Source organism: Strix uralensis, chromosome 14, assembly GCF_047716275.1.
Source record: "Strix uralensis isolate ZFMK-TIS-50842 chromosome 14, bStrUra1, whole genome shotgun sequence".
Lineage (NCBI taxonomy): Eukaryota > Metazoa > Chordata > Aves > Strigiformes > Strigidae > Strix > Strix uralensis.
Genome location: NC_133985.1, coordinates 3,557,861 through 3,573,836, shown reverse-complemented (window position 1 = coordinate 3,573,836; position 15,976 = coordinate 3,557,861). Strand labels below are relative to the sequence as shown.

The window sequence follows — 15,976 nt, the reverse complement described above, 5'->3', positions numbered from 1 at the left end:
ACGACCACCTCCTCAGCCCACACCGGCGCACGACGCAGAGAGGCTACGTTCCCCTCCCAGTGCCTGACCCCACAAGTGCTCCCCCCAGCTCTCATTTTGCAAAGGGAAGGAAATACCATTAGCAGCAAACTTTCTGCCAAGGATTTGCAAGTGTTTGCAAGCTGACCTCAGCCTTCACCGGTTACTCACACAAGGCATATCCAAAACTGCATCAGAAAGACATATGTTCAATAACCTGAGCAAACTGACTCACTTGATCCTGCTCACCACAGTACAAACGTCATCAACACTCAGAACGGCTCCTTTGACTCCAAAGAAGACCTGTTCAGCTATAGCTAACCACTCTTCAGAGGCACGAGGCGACTGGATATTCCCCCCAACCCCATTCTGCTACCGTATGCGTATGGCACAAATGAACCACGGCTCTGCCTGGCACTGGGACGTGCCAAGGAAGGAGCTACATTACCTCGGCAGGTGTGGGGAGACGGCTGGCAGTGCCCACAATCTGGTGGTACAGCCCTGGTTCACCATTCCTCATGGTGCTCTGTCGGCTGCCCAGGGGGCTGGAAGTGAAGGGCTTTTTACACAGGAGATCACTCTGGCGAGAGTCTGTGGTAAGATAGACCTGGTGGTAGAAGTTGGGTGGCGTGAAGCCGCCCCGCACGGCGTCAATGTGGTGGAAGGGCCCTGGTGTCCTGTACAGGGTGTTCCTGGAGCTGTTGAACAGCTCCTTTGACTGCCTCCACTTGTAGCACTTGAAGATGCCCACTGACAACATGGTGATGAAGAAAGCTGCTGACACCAAAATCACAGCCAGGATGAGATAGAAAGTCACATGCCTCCTGGGGTCATTGGCAGGTGCCACATCAGAGAGGTCAGTGAACACCTCCTTGACCATCTCGGCTACAGAGATGGAGACAGTGGCACTGGCGGACAGCACAGGCTCCCCATGGTCTTTCAGCAGGATGACTAATGTGTGCTGGGGAGCGTCATCCTCCCGGAGCTGGCGAGCCGTGAAGATCTCCCCGCTGTGCAGCCCAACTGAGAAGAGGCTGGGGTCAGTGGCCTGCAACAGGGTATAGGAGATCCAGGCATTGTACCCTGCATCCGCGTCCACCGCCACCACCTTGGTGACCATGTGCCCGGCAGGAGTGCCTGGTGCCACCACATCGGTATAGGTGGCGGTGGTGTTAGGGAGAGGGTACAGCACAGTTGGGGCATTGTCATTGAGGTCAGTGACAAACACACTGACTGAGACATTGGTGGCCAGAGGCGGAGAGCCGCCATCCTGGACCTGCACCATCATGTTGAACTCCACCTGGTCCTCGTGGTCCAGGGAGGTGAGCAGGTAGAGGGTGCCATTGTCCCGGTTGATGGAGAAGAGGTGGCCTACAGTGGTGTCACCCTGCAAGAGGGTATAGGAGAGATGGGCGTTGCGCCCAAGGTCCGGGTCTGTGGCACTCACGTTAAGGACGGGGATGCCAGGCATGTTGTTCTCCAGCACATACACATCATAGGAGTCCTGGGAAGACTTGGGCGCATTGTCGTTGACATCTGACACCTGCACCAGGATCTGTTTTACTGCAGACAAGGGTGGTGAGCCCGAGTCCCTGGCTGTGATAGTGATGTTATACTCCGATGCCTTTTCCCGGTCCAAAGCTGCTTTTGTTTTCAATGTGTAGTAATTTTTGAGGGAGGAGCTGAGCATGAACGGGATCCCAGGGGAAATGAAGCAGTTCACCAGACCGTTGTCATGGGAGTCCAAGTCCGTTACACTCAGCAGAGCTACGACCGTCCCTGGGGCTGCATCTTCAGGCACAGGGCTGTACACAGAAGTCACTGTCACCTCTGGAGTGTTGTCGTTCACATCCACAACTTCCACCAGCACTTTGCAATGAGCTACGCCAGGAACAGCGCCCTTGTCTTTAGCCTGTAAGTAAATCTCATACAGCTTTGTTTCCTCATAGTCCAGCTGTCCTTTGACCCTCAACTCCCCTGTGGCTGAGTCCAGAGCAAAGAGTTCTCGTACCTTGGCGGGCGTGTGGCTGCTGAAGGAATAGACGATGTCTCCATTGGGCCCATCATCCAGGTCGTACGCACTGATCCTGGCGACCAGGGTACCGCTGGGCGTGTTCTCCCTCACGCTTGCCTTGTACGTGGACTGGTTGAAGACTGGGGCGTTATCGTTGGCGTCCACAACATCAATGTGGATCTGCACGTGGGCTGACCGCGGCGGGCTGCCTCCATCCAGTGCAGTCAAGACGAGGTGCAGCTCCCGTTGCTCCTCCCTGTCCAGCTCCTTCTCTAGCACCAGCTCCGCGTACTTGCTGCCATCCACCCTCGTCTGCACGTCGAGTGCGAAGTGCGGGTTGGCGCTGAGCTGGTAGGTCTGCAAAGAGTTAATCCCCACATCGGGGTCTTGCGCGCTCTCTAGCGGGAAGCGCGCTCCGGCAGCCACCGACTCGCTGATTTCCAGCCTCGCCTGGCTGCTGGGAAAAACCGGGTCGTTGTCGTTGATGTCCTGGATCTCCACGGTGCCGCTGTACAGCTCCAGCGGGTTTTCCACCACGATCTCAAAGCTGAGGGAGCAGGGAGAGAGCGCGCCGCACAGCTCCTCCCGGTCTATCCGCTCGCTCACCAGCAGCGCGCCGCTCGCCAGGTCCACCCCGAAGTACTTCTTGGTGCCGCCGGATACCACCCGCAACCGGCGACCCGGCAGCCGCCCGAGGTCCAGCGCCAGGTCGGCTACCACGTTCCCCACCGCGGAGCCTCTCCGCGCCTCCTCGGGGATCGCATAGCGAATCGCGGCGGAAACCCAGTCGGAAACGCCGAACAAAAGCAAGAGGCTCAGTACCTGCCCCGTCGTCACCCCGCGGCTCCTTGCAGCAACGCCGTTCATCGCACAGGACGGCCGCGCTCCCCGCTTCGCCCCCCCGCCCCGGCTAGAAATGCTCAGCTCGCCCCGTCATGCCGCTGCCCAGCGCGCCCCGGGAAGCGGCGACCGGCGGGGAGGCGGGCATCGCTCGGCGGGCTCGGCGGCGACTCGCTCCCAGGCTCGCTCTGAGACCGTCTGCGCCTCAGCCCGGCTCCGAGCGGGGCCGGGCCGGCAGATCCCCCCCGCTCCATCATTGGCCGACAGCGGCACACAGAGTCCCGGTCAATAACTGCACGGAGCGCAGGGCTGCCGGGGCCCCCGCCGCGGGGCCGCCGCCCGCCGAGCCCCGCCGGGACCGAGCGGGACCGCCCCGGCCCGAAGGCAGCGGGGCTCAAGCCGTCGATCCTGAAGGGAGAGCACAGCCCTGCGAGAAACCCAGCTAAAAAGGGCAGCGGGGCTGGGAGAGCGCTGGCAGCGGCTGCGTGGGTCGGGCACGGGGACTACGTGTGCGGGCAGGAAGGTGTAAGAGTTGGAGGAGAGGCTGGCGCCAAAAGGGGCGAGATGGAAACGGGGGAGAGTGTCCCCCGGGAAAACCTCGTTGGAAAGGGGCAGCGGGAGCAGCAAGGGGAGGTGGGGCGGGCGGGATGAGAGATGGGGAGGGTCGGTGGGGGCGCGCAGGGCACCGGGGAGAACCACCCCCGGCACGACGCGCCAGCTCCGAGTTGTCCCTCGGGACCTTCGGGAGGCCGCCCCTCCCACCCCAGTGCTTGGTGAGTCCCTTCCTGACATCCCACGGCGTCGCGCCTCTGTGTGCCACCAAAGCAGTGTCGCCGGCAAAACGACGCGGATTTCGTGCTGCCGAGTTACGAGCAGCCGCCCCGGCCGCAGCACTGTCACCCCGCGGGGCAGCTCCTGCCGCGGGGTTCCCAGGAGCATCGTCCTCCTGCTCCCCACCGCCACCACTGTCCCAGCAGGCATCTTCCCCGACAAATCGTAGAAATCTCGGTCTAATACGCTCTCCTACTCTCGCCACCTCCCAGCTTGCTCCCCGGTACCTGTTTCCACCGGCCAGATGCAGGGGAATCCCAGTCTGCGACGTGCTGGTTCACCGGGGGCTGCAGCGGTTCCCGTTCCCGCGCAGCAACAGCCCGGCAGGTCACGGCACCGCGTGGACCACAGTACCGGCAGCGTCTGGGCGAGAAACAGCCACTTGCCGGGCTGTCTGCCCGCGTTTGGGGTTGTTGCTGTCAACAACAACTCGTGACGCGTCGGTTTTTCCGACGTTTCGAGCGCCCATACGGATAAACTACCGCAATTTCGGCTGTCACCCGCACAACTGCTCAGCAGTCACGGTGTGATGGGAAGGGGCCAAGGAAGTTTGAGAAGGGAGCTCCAGGAGCCCTGTGGCTGAGACTGTGGAAGGAACGGCGATGACTGGGGAAGAAACCGGACTGGAAAACAGCGCCCACGCGTGGATTCGCTTATGAAGAGAAACGAGAAGACTCTCCGCAGAACTGGCTCAGAAACGTTGCGGCTAATTGTCTGTTACGCCGCTGCTTGTCGTGGCTGGGCGCGTCGTGGAAGGGCTGCAAATCACCCGCACCAACGTGGGAGACACGACACCCGCCAGAGCGACAGGGACCTACGTGTCCTCGCCCCGCGCAGTCGTGTTAACTGCCGTGAGCACCCGGGATGCACCCAGAGACGCAGTATTTCTGCGCTTATATGAAGAGTCAACAATATCAAACGGGTCGGCACAGTCTTACGTGCTCAGCTATTTCCTTTCCTACCGAATAGTCGTTGCCGAAAGATAAACCATATCAGTGCTACTGAGCATTCTTATCACCAGTCCACACAATGTGATAAAAGTATAGGCTTCACACCCATAAGATCCCACGTCAGTCATCTAACGGTGTATTTTAATAGAATTTAATTCTGGAGCAATTTAAAGACTTGAGAAGGAGAACAATATGCTTTACCCACCGCAGCTGCACCGTGCACATAAATACACGTTATGACCTTCTGTCCGTTCTGGAGCGCTTCTGTAACAAACCGTGTCTGCAGGCTCACAGTGCTGACAGCAGATTTTTTTTTTTTCTCATAGGCCCTTACGCAACCAAATACCAATTACTTTCTTATATATAATCTGAAAAGAAGAAACTTCACAGCTCTCTTCAAAACAAATCTTGAAACAGTCTCCAACCACTTATTTTCTCTGAAATAAGCTCTGAATCTTTTTCCCAACCACTGCACATTTCGTGTCTTTTCTAAACTCTGCTTTACTGAGCAATTTCTCTACCATGTGTACCACATTTCTCAAGGAGTTTCTCTTCATATGAGCGCACACACGACCTGTATTCAGAGTACCTTGTCCACTTAATCCCAGCAGCAGTAGGAGGGCCAAGCAGCGAAGAGCTGAGTACAGCGAAGAGATCTCGGGAAAGGCGTGGAAGACTGAACATTTCCATCTCCCTTATTTCGACTGATCTGGAGACATTACGTCTCCCTCACTTTGATGGGAAGCCCGAATACTGACGGCGACACCTCAGAGCCCCTGAAAGCACCATTTGGAGGGTGAGGAATGGAAACGTGAGACAGGTAAGGGGAAAGACGCCTTTCCACTGCACCAGGAATTCCTTCGGGGACGGATTCAAGACAAATCCCAGCCAGAGCCGCTCACTCGGCGCTATTCCCGGCTCTGCCGGGGCTCCAGAGGAGCGGGTGGCAGCAGCAGATCCAAAGCATTTTCTGCTTGGCTCTGGGCTCGGAGGCATCAGCCCCAGCTCCCCAGACGAAGGTGTCAAGGGTGTACACAACATCTTCCATTTGAGGGGTTCAGAGTACGAAAAGAACGGAGCTGGAAGGGAAAACAGAGAACTACAGAGTTGCTGCCTTCACTGGGTGAACAGACCGGGGTAGATCACACATCTTTTTCACAGGCAACGCTCAAATGTGGCAGAGACAATGAGTGAAGCAGTCACTACACCAAGAGGAAAGGGTTGTCTCCGCTTCGGACCCCACGACACATTTGGCCCCGCTCCACCCCGTGTCCACGCCACCACCCCGGCTCGGTGGAACTCCCATCTGGAGTAGGACAGACAGACAGCAGTACTGACAACACTGCGTCTCTTTTCGGGGCACAACCGACAATTCGCGGATGAGATCGGGAAGGTCAAAAGGAAAAGTCAGGATCACACACACACCTCCACCCCCGAGCCGTTGAGCAGTGCGCCCGGAGGCGACGTTGAGCTCTGCCGGTGGCTCACAGATACCCGACCGCAGAACGGGGGAAGATTATTCGGATAAGGCCTCAAGGAGGGACCCCAGGGCAGAAGCTCACCTGTGCCGAGCGCCCGGGGCTAGGAGGATCCTTTCCGGACTGAGCCTCTGAGCCCGGTTCCCCGGCCAGGAGACGGTCAGGCAGCGCTGCCGCCCCTGGTCTCAGAAATGTGAAGTCCTTCTGGCCCGACTCGGAGGCTAAACACACCTCATAGGAGTAGGGCAAGGGCAGCGTGCTGCTACAGTAGTTGTACGGTCCTTTTGAGCCCAGGCTGGAATACAGTTCCTTATCAGAAGTTATAAAGACGGGGGGGCTCCTTGACCGTCGGCATTTCAAGAACAATATCAGAATGACCGTGCAAACGAATAACAAGGACACGACAGAGAGCGCGACTACAAGGATGATGTTTAGATCAGACGTCAGCTCGGACACAGTGTCTCTGTCGCTCAGCTCTGGCAGCGCCTCCTGCAAGCTCTCGGCCAGCACCACGTGCAGCGTGGCCGTGGCCGACAGCGCCGGCTGCCCGTGGTCCTTCACCACGGCCACCAGCCGCTGCTTGGCCGCGTCCCGCTCCGACACGGCCCGCGCCGTCCGCACCTCGCCGCTGTGCAGCCCCACGCGGAACAGCGCCGGCTCCGGCGCCTGCACCAGCTCGTACGACAGCCACGCGTTGCGCCCCGCGTCCGCGTCCACCGCCACCACCTTGGCCACCAGGTACCCGGCCTCGGCCGACCGCGGCACCACCTCGAACGGCGCCGGCCCCGCCGCGCCCGCGCCCGCCGCCGGCCACAGCACCCGCGGCGCGTTGTCGTTGCGGTCCAGCACGAAGACGCGCACCGTCGCCGTCGAGCTCCGCGCCGGCGCCCCGCCGTCCTGCGCCCGCACCGCCACCGCGAACTCGCGGCACTGCTCGTAGTCGAAGGAGCGCTGCGCGTACACCGCGCCGCTCCGCGCCTCCACCGACACGTACGGCGCCGCGCCCGCGCTGCCGCCCGCCAGCCAGTAGCTCACGCGCCCGTTGGCGCCCGCGTCCGCGTCCCGCGCGCGCACGCGCAGCACCGGCGCGCCCGCCGCGTTGTTCTCCGCCACGTAGGCGCTGTAGGCGGCCTCCTCGAACACCGGCGCGTTGTCGTTCACGTCCGACACCTCCAGCACCAGCGCCGCGCGCCCGGACAGCGCCGGGATGCCCCGGTCGCGGGCCACCACCGTCACCCGGTGCTCGGCCGCCTGCTCCCGGTCCAGCGCGCTCGCCGTCACCACCTTGTACGAGCCGCCCGACGACGACGCCACCAGCGACAGCGGCGCCTCGCCCGACAGCTCGCACGACACCTGACCGTTCTCCCCGGAGTCCCGGTCGATCACGTTCAGGAGGGCCACCACCGTGCCCACCGGCGCGTCCTCGGCCACCGGGCTCGACACCGACAACACCGTGATCTCGGGCGCGTTGTCGTTCACGTCCAGCACCTCCACCTCCACCTTGCAGTGGGCCACCAGACCCCCCCCGTCCTTCGCCTCCACGGCCAGGCTGAACGCGCGCGTCTCCTCGAAGTCCAGCGCCTCCTGCAGCGTGACCGTCCCGCTCTCCGCGTCCACCACGAACTTCTGAAGCACCTTGGCCGGCGTTTTCCCGAAGCCGTAGGTGATGCGGGCGTTGGTGCCGGCGTCGGCGTCGGAGGCGGACACGTGCAGCACCGTCGATCCCGGCGGCGCGTCCTCGCGCAGGCTGGCGCGGTACCGGTCCTGCGCGAACACGGGCGCGTTGTCGTTGGCGTCGGTGACGTTGATGCAGAGCTGGGCGGTGCCGCTCCGCGGCGGGTCGCCGCCGTCCACTGCCGTCAGCACCAGCCGCAGGCTCTGCTCGCTCTCCCGGTCCAGCGCTCGGCGCAGCACCAGCTCCGCGAACTTGCTGCCGTCCGGGCTCTCCTTCATCTCCACCGCGAAGTACCCGTTGGCCTCCAGCTCGTAGCCCTGCAGTGCGTTGCTGCCCACGTCCGCGTCCTCGGCCACGCCCAAATAAAACCGAGCGCCGGGAGAAGTGAATTCGTTGATCTCCAGCTGGAAAGTGTCCTGCAGGAAGCGCGGGGAGTTGTCGTTGACGTCCTGGATGGCCACCTCGACGTGGAAAACGTTGAGCGGGTTCTGCACGAGCGCCTCGAAGCTGACGGAGCAGGACGCCGCCTCGCCGCACATCTCCTCCCGGTCCAGCCTCTCGCTCACGTACAGCTCCCCGCTCTCCGCGCTCACCGAGAAGTATTTCAGCTGCCTTTCAGCGGCAGTCGCCACCCGCAGCTTGCGTGCCGGCAGCTCCGCCGGGCTCAGCCCCAGGTCCCGCGCCAGCGGCCCCACCAGCGAGCCTCTGCCCAGCTCCTCGGGGATGGCGTAGCGGATCCGCTCCGCCGCCGCCCGGCAGCACAAGCCCAGCAGCAGAGCGGGCAGCAGCATCACTCGCCCGGCTGCTCGCCGCCGGCTCTGCCGCTGCCTGCCCGCCATCGTCGGCAGCGCTCGCCGCGCTCCTCCCTCCTGCCGCTGCCCTGCCGCCCTTCCAGCCGCTCTCCGCACCGAGCGCAGGGGCCGCCGGAGGGCAGCGAGCTCGGCGCCGGCTCGGACGCCGCTGCTCCCCGCGCCGCGCCGCCTCTCGCCTCTGCTGCCCGCGCCGCTGCCGCTCTGGCCGGCGCCGGGCGAGCGAGCAGCCGGCGGGGGCAGGACGCGGCGGCGGCTCCGGCGGCGGCGGCGGCGGCGGCGGCTCCGGCTCCAGCGCCGCTCCGCGGCGGCCAACAGCGGCACCCGGAGGCGCCGCGACGCCACCGCAGCCGGCTGATGCCGTGCGGCGCCTCGGCCCCCCGCGCTCGGAGCCGCTCTGCCAGCAGCCGCCGGGAGTCGGCGCCATCGGCCACCGAAAAGCTCGATTCCGCTCTCAGTTTGGCGAGTTTTCTCATTCCCGCGGAAGGACGAACCACGCAGCTGTGCCCGGGACCGGCAATGAAGAGTCTGGCTGGGGAACGTGTTACCGAGCGGTGGAGGAGCGGACAGACTTCGTACAGCACCCGGGAGTACAGGTAAGTGCAAGCCGGTAACTGTGCAGCGAATGTCTGACACGTTCCAACAGCTCCTACTATTGCTGCCGGTTGTCTTTCCCCAGCTCTTTTGTTTCATTTCTATGAGCTCTGAGGAGCAACAGCTACAAAATACTTCAGAGGAGAAGCTGTTGTAGAAAGGAAGCACCAGACCTCCCGTTTCCTTTGAGAGGATTCTTGTTTATATCCCTTTATATACCTCTCAGAGAAACTGAGACTGGGAGTAAATGGCAAGCCTTACTCTCCACAAAAGCGGTATCAGTACATGCTCCCACTTTTACAAATCACGGAGATCATCACAACTTCTTGCTCTAGAACTGGGAAGACAGACCTCTTAAAGTATTTCTTTAAAATTGCTTCTTTCAGGGAACACGGTAAGTAAATAGATCTAAGAACATGGACGGGCAGCAAAAAGGTGCCCGTGCGCCCAGGATACTTCAATTACCAGTGTGCTATTCCGAGAATTGTAAAAAGGAGTGGTATACTCCTCCGTGGTGTATGCGACATCAGCTACCTTTCCCAGGGACAGTCAGACACTGGCAGGTAAAAGACGGCAAAAAAAGTCGCAGGAAGAAAAGTGAGAAGGGCAGCACCAAGGAAGGCGGTGTGCCCATGACACAAGCAGAGCAACGTGTGTTTTGCACCGACAGTACACAGGACACTCCAGGCGTGGGGTGGTCTGAAAATGGAAAGGATAAATCCCTCCTGAGTGCAACGCCTATGAAAATGTACTTGATCCTCCTCAGTGCCTGTTTGTACGGTAACACCACATGTCAGCGAATATCAAAGGAAATCGTGGAATGCAAGACGCTCTGTGAACCAACAAATCTTGGTTCGTGACCACGGAGAGAGCAGGGCACGTTATGACCAGCTGAATCACTTCAAGCGCCACACAGACCACGAGTTTGGAAACTACGGGTACAGCAGATTTTCCTATCACTCCTATTGCTCCAAAGAAGAGGTGACTCCATGGATGACTACTGTGCTCCTTCACAGGGTCCTGGTGATAACTCAGCTCCCGGTTATGCCACTCTTGCCACTCCCTCAATATATACAAAGACATGGACTACAGGACTCCGTTTCTCCTTCACAAGCTTCTTCCACCGTAGCAGTTACTAGCAAACGATCGCTCGGCCACAACATTGCTGTGAGAACAGGCTCTTCCTCGCCAACAAGACCATTCTCACAAAGGAGTAGCCACACTGCTTCAGGTAGAGAGACACATACAAGAGGGTCACCTACCCATACTGAGCAGCTATTTACACAGAATCTCGCCCTTCCTCGACCTTGTTGCATTGCATTACTAAGGTACTGCTCACATGCATGTCAAATAATCAACGTTAAGTGAAAACTCTGTGTTGGAAGACAATAGTGATAAATAAAGCAATGAACGACAGAGTTTTAGAAAAACCTTCAACTAAGAAGACATTCACGATGAAAATACCTGTGTATGTCTAATAGCCCAATCCTATGAGTAATGCTGCCGAGCAAGAGATGAACGTTATATCGGCATTAGGCACAAGAGGACAAACTGTTGCTACACCCTCGGCTACACCGCTACCTCTAACTACACCTCTCTGTAAAAGACACGATGACAACCAGCAAAGCAGATTACAAGTGCCGAGGGGACAGTAACGATCCCTCGGAGATTAACCCTCATTTGGCAGAAAGGCCACAAGGTTGCTGCATGAACAAGCTTCTCGTGGACAACGAGGTCATTCTCACAAAATCATTCCAGCTGTAGAAAGATTCCAGCTGTAGAAAGATTCCAGCTGTGCTCCCCGGCTGGTAAGGAGCACAGAAGGAGGAAACAACCTTTCCAACCAGTAGCACTATTAAAAATGTGTGCTACTCGGTTCCACACACACCCCGCTTGCATCAATTTTAAACACCTAGCATCGAAAGATCAAGTGCTGCTACATGAGGGCTAACAATATGAAACAAGCTGCAAGGTGACATAAAAAGCACAAGTGAGTCATGCTTCACAGCAAGAGTATCTTGACATTTCTTGAGGTGCCATGCCGTCCGTAACACACCCCAGCAGAAACCGCAGCAATACTCTCTACTTTCTAACACTTCACCTACAGTTTGAAGGCCTAAGAAGAGTCTATAAGCACAGCATTCAGTCTGGGAACACCCAGTTCCTTAACTCTGCTACATCTTTGAAGAGCACAGCGGTGGCTCACCACCAAGGTGACCAACTAGTGCTCAGGTACACACATGTATTTTAGAATTTAATACTTACCAACAAGTAATTTCACTCCTCTTTCACCCTCGTCCTCCATCCGGAGCATGGAGCTCACTACTGACCCAACCAAGGAAATTCCCGCAAGCAACAAGGAATTCACAGGAACGCCTGGGAATGGTCTTCCCGTTGAGGAAGGGGTACCTCCAATGTGGAAAACACACACTGCATTCTGGTGCACAAAATGGACACTGCTCTCACCACTGGCTGAGGAACACACTGTGTGAGAAGCTTTCACGTACGAGACAAGCACAAGACCGGCCCCAAAGCAGGCACAGGCGGCTCTTAACTTCAAACAATGGCTTCCAGTCATTCCAAACCATGTTAAATGAAAACGATGTGCAGCAAGAGAAGAGCGATAATTAAGTGAACCAAAGATGCACTTGAGAAAAACACCTCAATTAACACACCGTTCACGATAAAAATAACAGAATTGCTAACACTCAAATCCTACAAGTAACACTGACCAGAGGCTGGTAGAGGAGCACAGAAAAAGAGGAATAACCTTTCTAACCAGTACAGTGATAAAGAATACATAGTACTCTGTTCCTCACACCCCGATTTCAACGATAGTAACTAATAAACAATGTAAGATGAAGTGCCACTACACACGAGCATGTGATGGTACCCAACAACGGATAAGCCCGCATGAAAAGTATTAACCGACCCCAACACGTATACACGGGACCATTAACGATCCGTTTGGAAACAATCTCACCCTAGTCAAGAGTATGTGCTGTCGGGAAGACATCTGCCCTGGTAATAACGCAACCTTCCATTTGCTATTACCGCAACACCTACCAATAGCGACAGGAAAACGGGTATTACACGTGTCAGGGCACAAAATGAGAAAGGAACTGGCGAGCGATAAGAGCACAAAGCCCCGTTCGACCGAAACTCCAGCCGAGAGCGACGCCCTTGTGCCGCTGCCGGCAGCAGCTGTAGCGCTGAGCCCCGGTCCCACGCTCCCCTCCCGCCAGCCAGAGGCAGCAGCAGCCGGCGCGTTGCCGCGGGAAGCGCTGCCTGCCTGGGAGCGAAACCCCCCTCGGCAGCGGCCGGGACGCGGCGCGGCCAGGCCCGAGCAGCAGCAGAGCGAAGCGTCGCGGAGCCGCGAAGTGCGGGCACAGGAACTCACCGGGGCAGCGGCGGGGTCCTCGCCGAGCAGCGGCGCGGGCTCGTCGGGCGGCGGCCGGGCCGGGAGGGTGTCGCAGCAGCTGCCGCCCGACAAGCGGAGCTGGCTCTTGCGCGAGTCGGCGGTGAGCGACGCCTCGTGCGAGTAGGAGCGCAGGAAGGCGCGGACGCCGTCGATGCCCACGAAGTGCGAGGCCGGCACGCCGCGCAAGGCGCCGCTGCCCGCCGCCAGCAGCTGCGAGCGGCGCCAGCGCCGCAGGCGCAGCGCCAGCAGCAGCAGCAGGAAGGCGAGGAAGAGGCAGGACACGGCCGCCACGGCCACCACCAGCCACCGCGTCAGGCTGCCGGCCGGCTCGCCCGGCGCCGCCGCCGCGCTGCCCAGCTCCGACAGCAGCTCGGCCACGCTCTCGGCCAGCACCACCGTCAGCGTGGCCGTGGCCGACAGCGCCGGCCGCCCGTGGTCCTTCACCACCACCACCAGGCTCTGCCGCGCCGCGTCGCGGGCCAGCGGGAAGCGCGCCGTGCGCACCTCGCCGCTGTGCAGCCCCACGCGGAACAGCCCCGGCTCCGTCGCCTTGGCCAGCTCGTACGACAGCCACGCGTTCTGCCCCGCGTCCGCGTCCACCGCCACCACCTTGGCCACCAGCGCCCCGGGCTCCGCCGAGCGCGGCGCCAGCTCCACGCCCGCCCAGCCCGCGCCCGCGCCCGCGCCCGCCCCCGCGCCCGCGCCCGGCGCCGGCGGCGGGTACAGCACCTGCGGCGCGTTGTCGTTCTCGTCCACGATCACGAGCCGCACCGACACGTTGCTGCTCAGCGCCGGCGCGCCGCCGTCCTCCGCCCGCACCCACAGCCCCACCTCGCGCACCTCCTCGTAGTCGAAGGAGCGCAGCGCGTACAGCGCGCCCGTCTCCGCCTGCACCGACACGTAGGACGACAGCGGCGCGCCCCGCACCCGCCCCTCCGACAGCCGGTACCGCACGCGCGCGTTCTGCCCCCAGTCCGCGTCGGCCGCCCGCACCGTCAGCACCAGCGCGCCCGCCGCGTTGTTCTCGGGCAGCCGGGCGCTGTAGCGCGCCTCCGCGAACACCGGCGCGTTGTCGTTCTCGTCCAGCACCCGCAGCGCCAGCACCGCGCTGCTCCGCAGCGCCGGCGACCCGCCGTCGGCCGCCCGCACCGTCACGTTGTACTCCGCCACCTCCTCCCGGTCCAGCTCCCTCGACGTCACCACGCGGTAGTAGTCCTCGAACGACCTCTCCAGACGGAACGGCAGCCGCCCCGCGATGCTGCACCGCACCTCGCCGTTCACCCCCGAGTCGCGGTCCTGCACGTGCAGCAGGGCCACCACCGTCCCCGACGGGGCGTCCTCGGAGATCTCGCTCAACGCCGACCGCACCGAAATCTCGGGCGCGTTGTCGTTCACGTCTGTCACCGTCATCGCCACTTTCGCAGTGTCGAAAAGGCCTCCACCATCATGTGCCTCCACCTCCAGTTCGTAGGAGCCGCCTTCCTCGAAGTCCAGGCTCCGCACCAGCGTGATCACTCCCGTCTCGGCGTCCAGATGGAATGGCTTCGATGCCAGGCCCTTCGTTTTCTTCATCGAATATTTCACGTGCCCGTTCATCCCCTCGTCGGCGTCGGTGGCCGTGACGGTGAGGAGGGTGGAGCCCACGGGCACGTCCTCCGGCACACGCACCGTGTACTCCGCCTGGCCGAACACGGGCGCGTTGTCGTTGGCGTCCAGCACCGCCACGCGGATGCGCGCCGTGCCCGTCCGCGCCGGGTCGCCGCCGTCGCTCGCCCTCAGCACCAGCTCGTGAAACGCCGCCTCCTCGCGGTCCAGCGCCTTCGCCAGCACCAGCTCGGGACGCTGGTCCCCGCCGGGGCCCGCCTGCACGGCCAGCGAGAAGTGCTCGTCGCCGCTCAGCTCGTAGCGCTGCAGGGAATTCGCTCCCGAGTCCGGGTCGTGAGCCCTGGCCAGGGGAAACCGCGACCCCGGCGATGTCGTTTCACTCATTCTCAGTTCCGTTTCTGCCTCTTGAAAGCCGGGTGCGTTGTCGTTAATGTCCGTGATCTCCACTTCGATGCCGTAAACCTGCATTTGCCCCTCCACTATCACCTCACACCGCAGCACACATCGCTGCACACTCTCGCACAGCTGCTCTCTGTCGATCCTCTCCGCCGTCACCAAATGTCCCGTCTTCCCGTGCAGGGAGAAATACTGCGTCCTCCCTGCCGACACAACGCGGAGGCCGCGGTCGCGGAGCGCCGGCAGCTCCAGCCCCAGGTCCTTGGCCACGTCGCCCACGAACGAGCCCTTGGGCATCTCCTCGGGAACCGAGTAGCGCAGCTGCCCCCACGCCGCCTCCCACGCCGCCACCAGCACGCACCACAGCAGGGCTCGCTCCCGCCGGCCCCGGCGCCTCCCCGCCGCGCACATCTCCGCCGCGGCCCCGCCGGCCACGCACCACCGCCGCCACCGACCCGCCGCCGCCCGCCGATCCGCTTCTGGCTCTGGCTCCGTCTCCGGCTCCCGTTCACGGCTCCGGCTTCGGCCCCGTGTCGTTCTTCCCACTGCGGCTCTGACTCCAGCTCCGGCTTCGGCTCCGGCTGCCGCTCGCTGTCGCCGGCACCGGCCGCTGCCGCCGGCCCCTCCGCCTCGCTGCAGCACGGCTCCGCACCGCGGGGACGCTCGCAGACCGCCCGGCCGCCGAGCCAGCCAGCGAGCGAGCGAGCGAGTCGGGCCGCAGCGGGCGGGGCTGCCTGCAGCGCTCCGGCCTTCCTCTCGCTCCTCCTCGGTCAACAGCGGCGCCCGCAGCCTCCTCCCGGCACTGCAGGCACCGAGCGCTGCCGAGACATCGCTGCCCGCCCGGCGGGGAGCTCCTGCGCTGCCGGCTCTCCCCGACACCTCCTCCGTGATCCTCGCCCACATCCCGACCACAAAGGAACAACACGCGGCCCGCCACTGTGTTCCTTCTACCGCACGGGAGAAAAATGTATCTGGCGATATTATGCCAAGTCAAATATGACGTGGGGACTGTGACGAGCCTGTTCCCCTCGGTCCGAAAGCACAGTCTCCACCGCGAATTGCACAACGTTTTGCAATAGTCGAGCTTCGAGGACTTTTCCCTGACGCTTTCTGCAGATCAAAGGTGCGTCCTACAGCCACAGGAATTCCCCCCGTCCCGACCAACAGCACAAGGCAGCAATGAAGATCCTCCCTCCAATGGACACCCGGGATTTCCTGCACGGGCTTTTCTCTGAGCCGTTCTGTCCTTTAACGATGCCTCTTACTCCGACCGCACGGGAAAGAACACGTGCTCATGGCCATATATGGCAAGTATAATACTTTCTTTTTTTTAATTTGACGTCTA

The 15,976-nt window shown here is 61.1% G+C and overlaps 1 protein-coding gene across 6 annotated transcripts in view; it reads right to left on the bottom strand.

The window, feature by feature from the left end:
* LOC141949794 (protocadherin gamma-C5-like) overlaps positions 1 to 15,976 on the bottom strand; it is a 75,643-nt gene that overhangs the window by 36,266 nt on the left and 23,401 nt on the right. Inside the window, exon 1 of one of the 6 annotated variants that reach the window (XM_074883806.1) lies at positions 13,624 to 15,042. The exons of 2 other annotated variants lie outside the window; for them this stretch is intronic. In XM_074883806.1, the coding sequence (XP_074739907.1) occupies positions 13,624 to 15,042 (1,419 nt within the window). Of the gene's footprint in view, positions 1 to 466; positions 3,451 to 6,992; positions 8,837 to 13,623; positions 15,043 to 15,976 lie in introns of those variants that run through there. 3 more of the 6 variants (XM_074883804.1, XM_074883802.1, XM_074883810.1) reach the window with 3 other exon arrangements.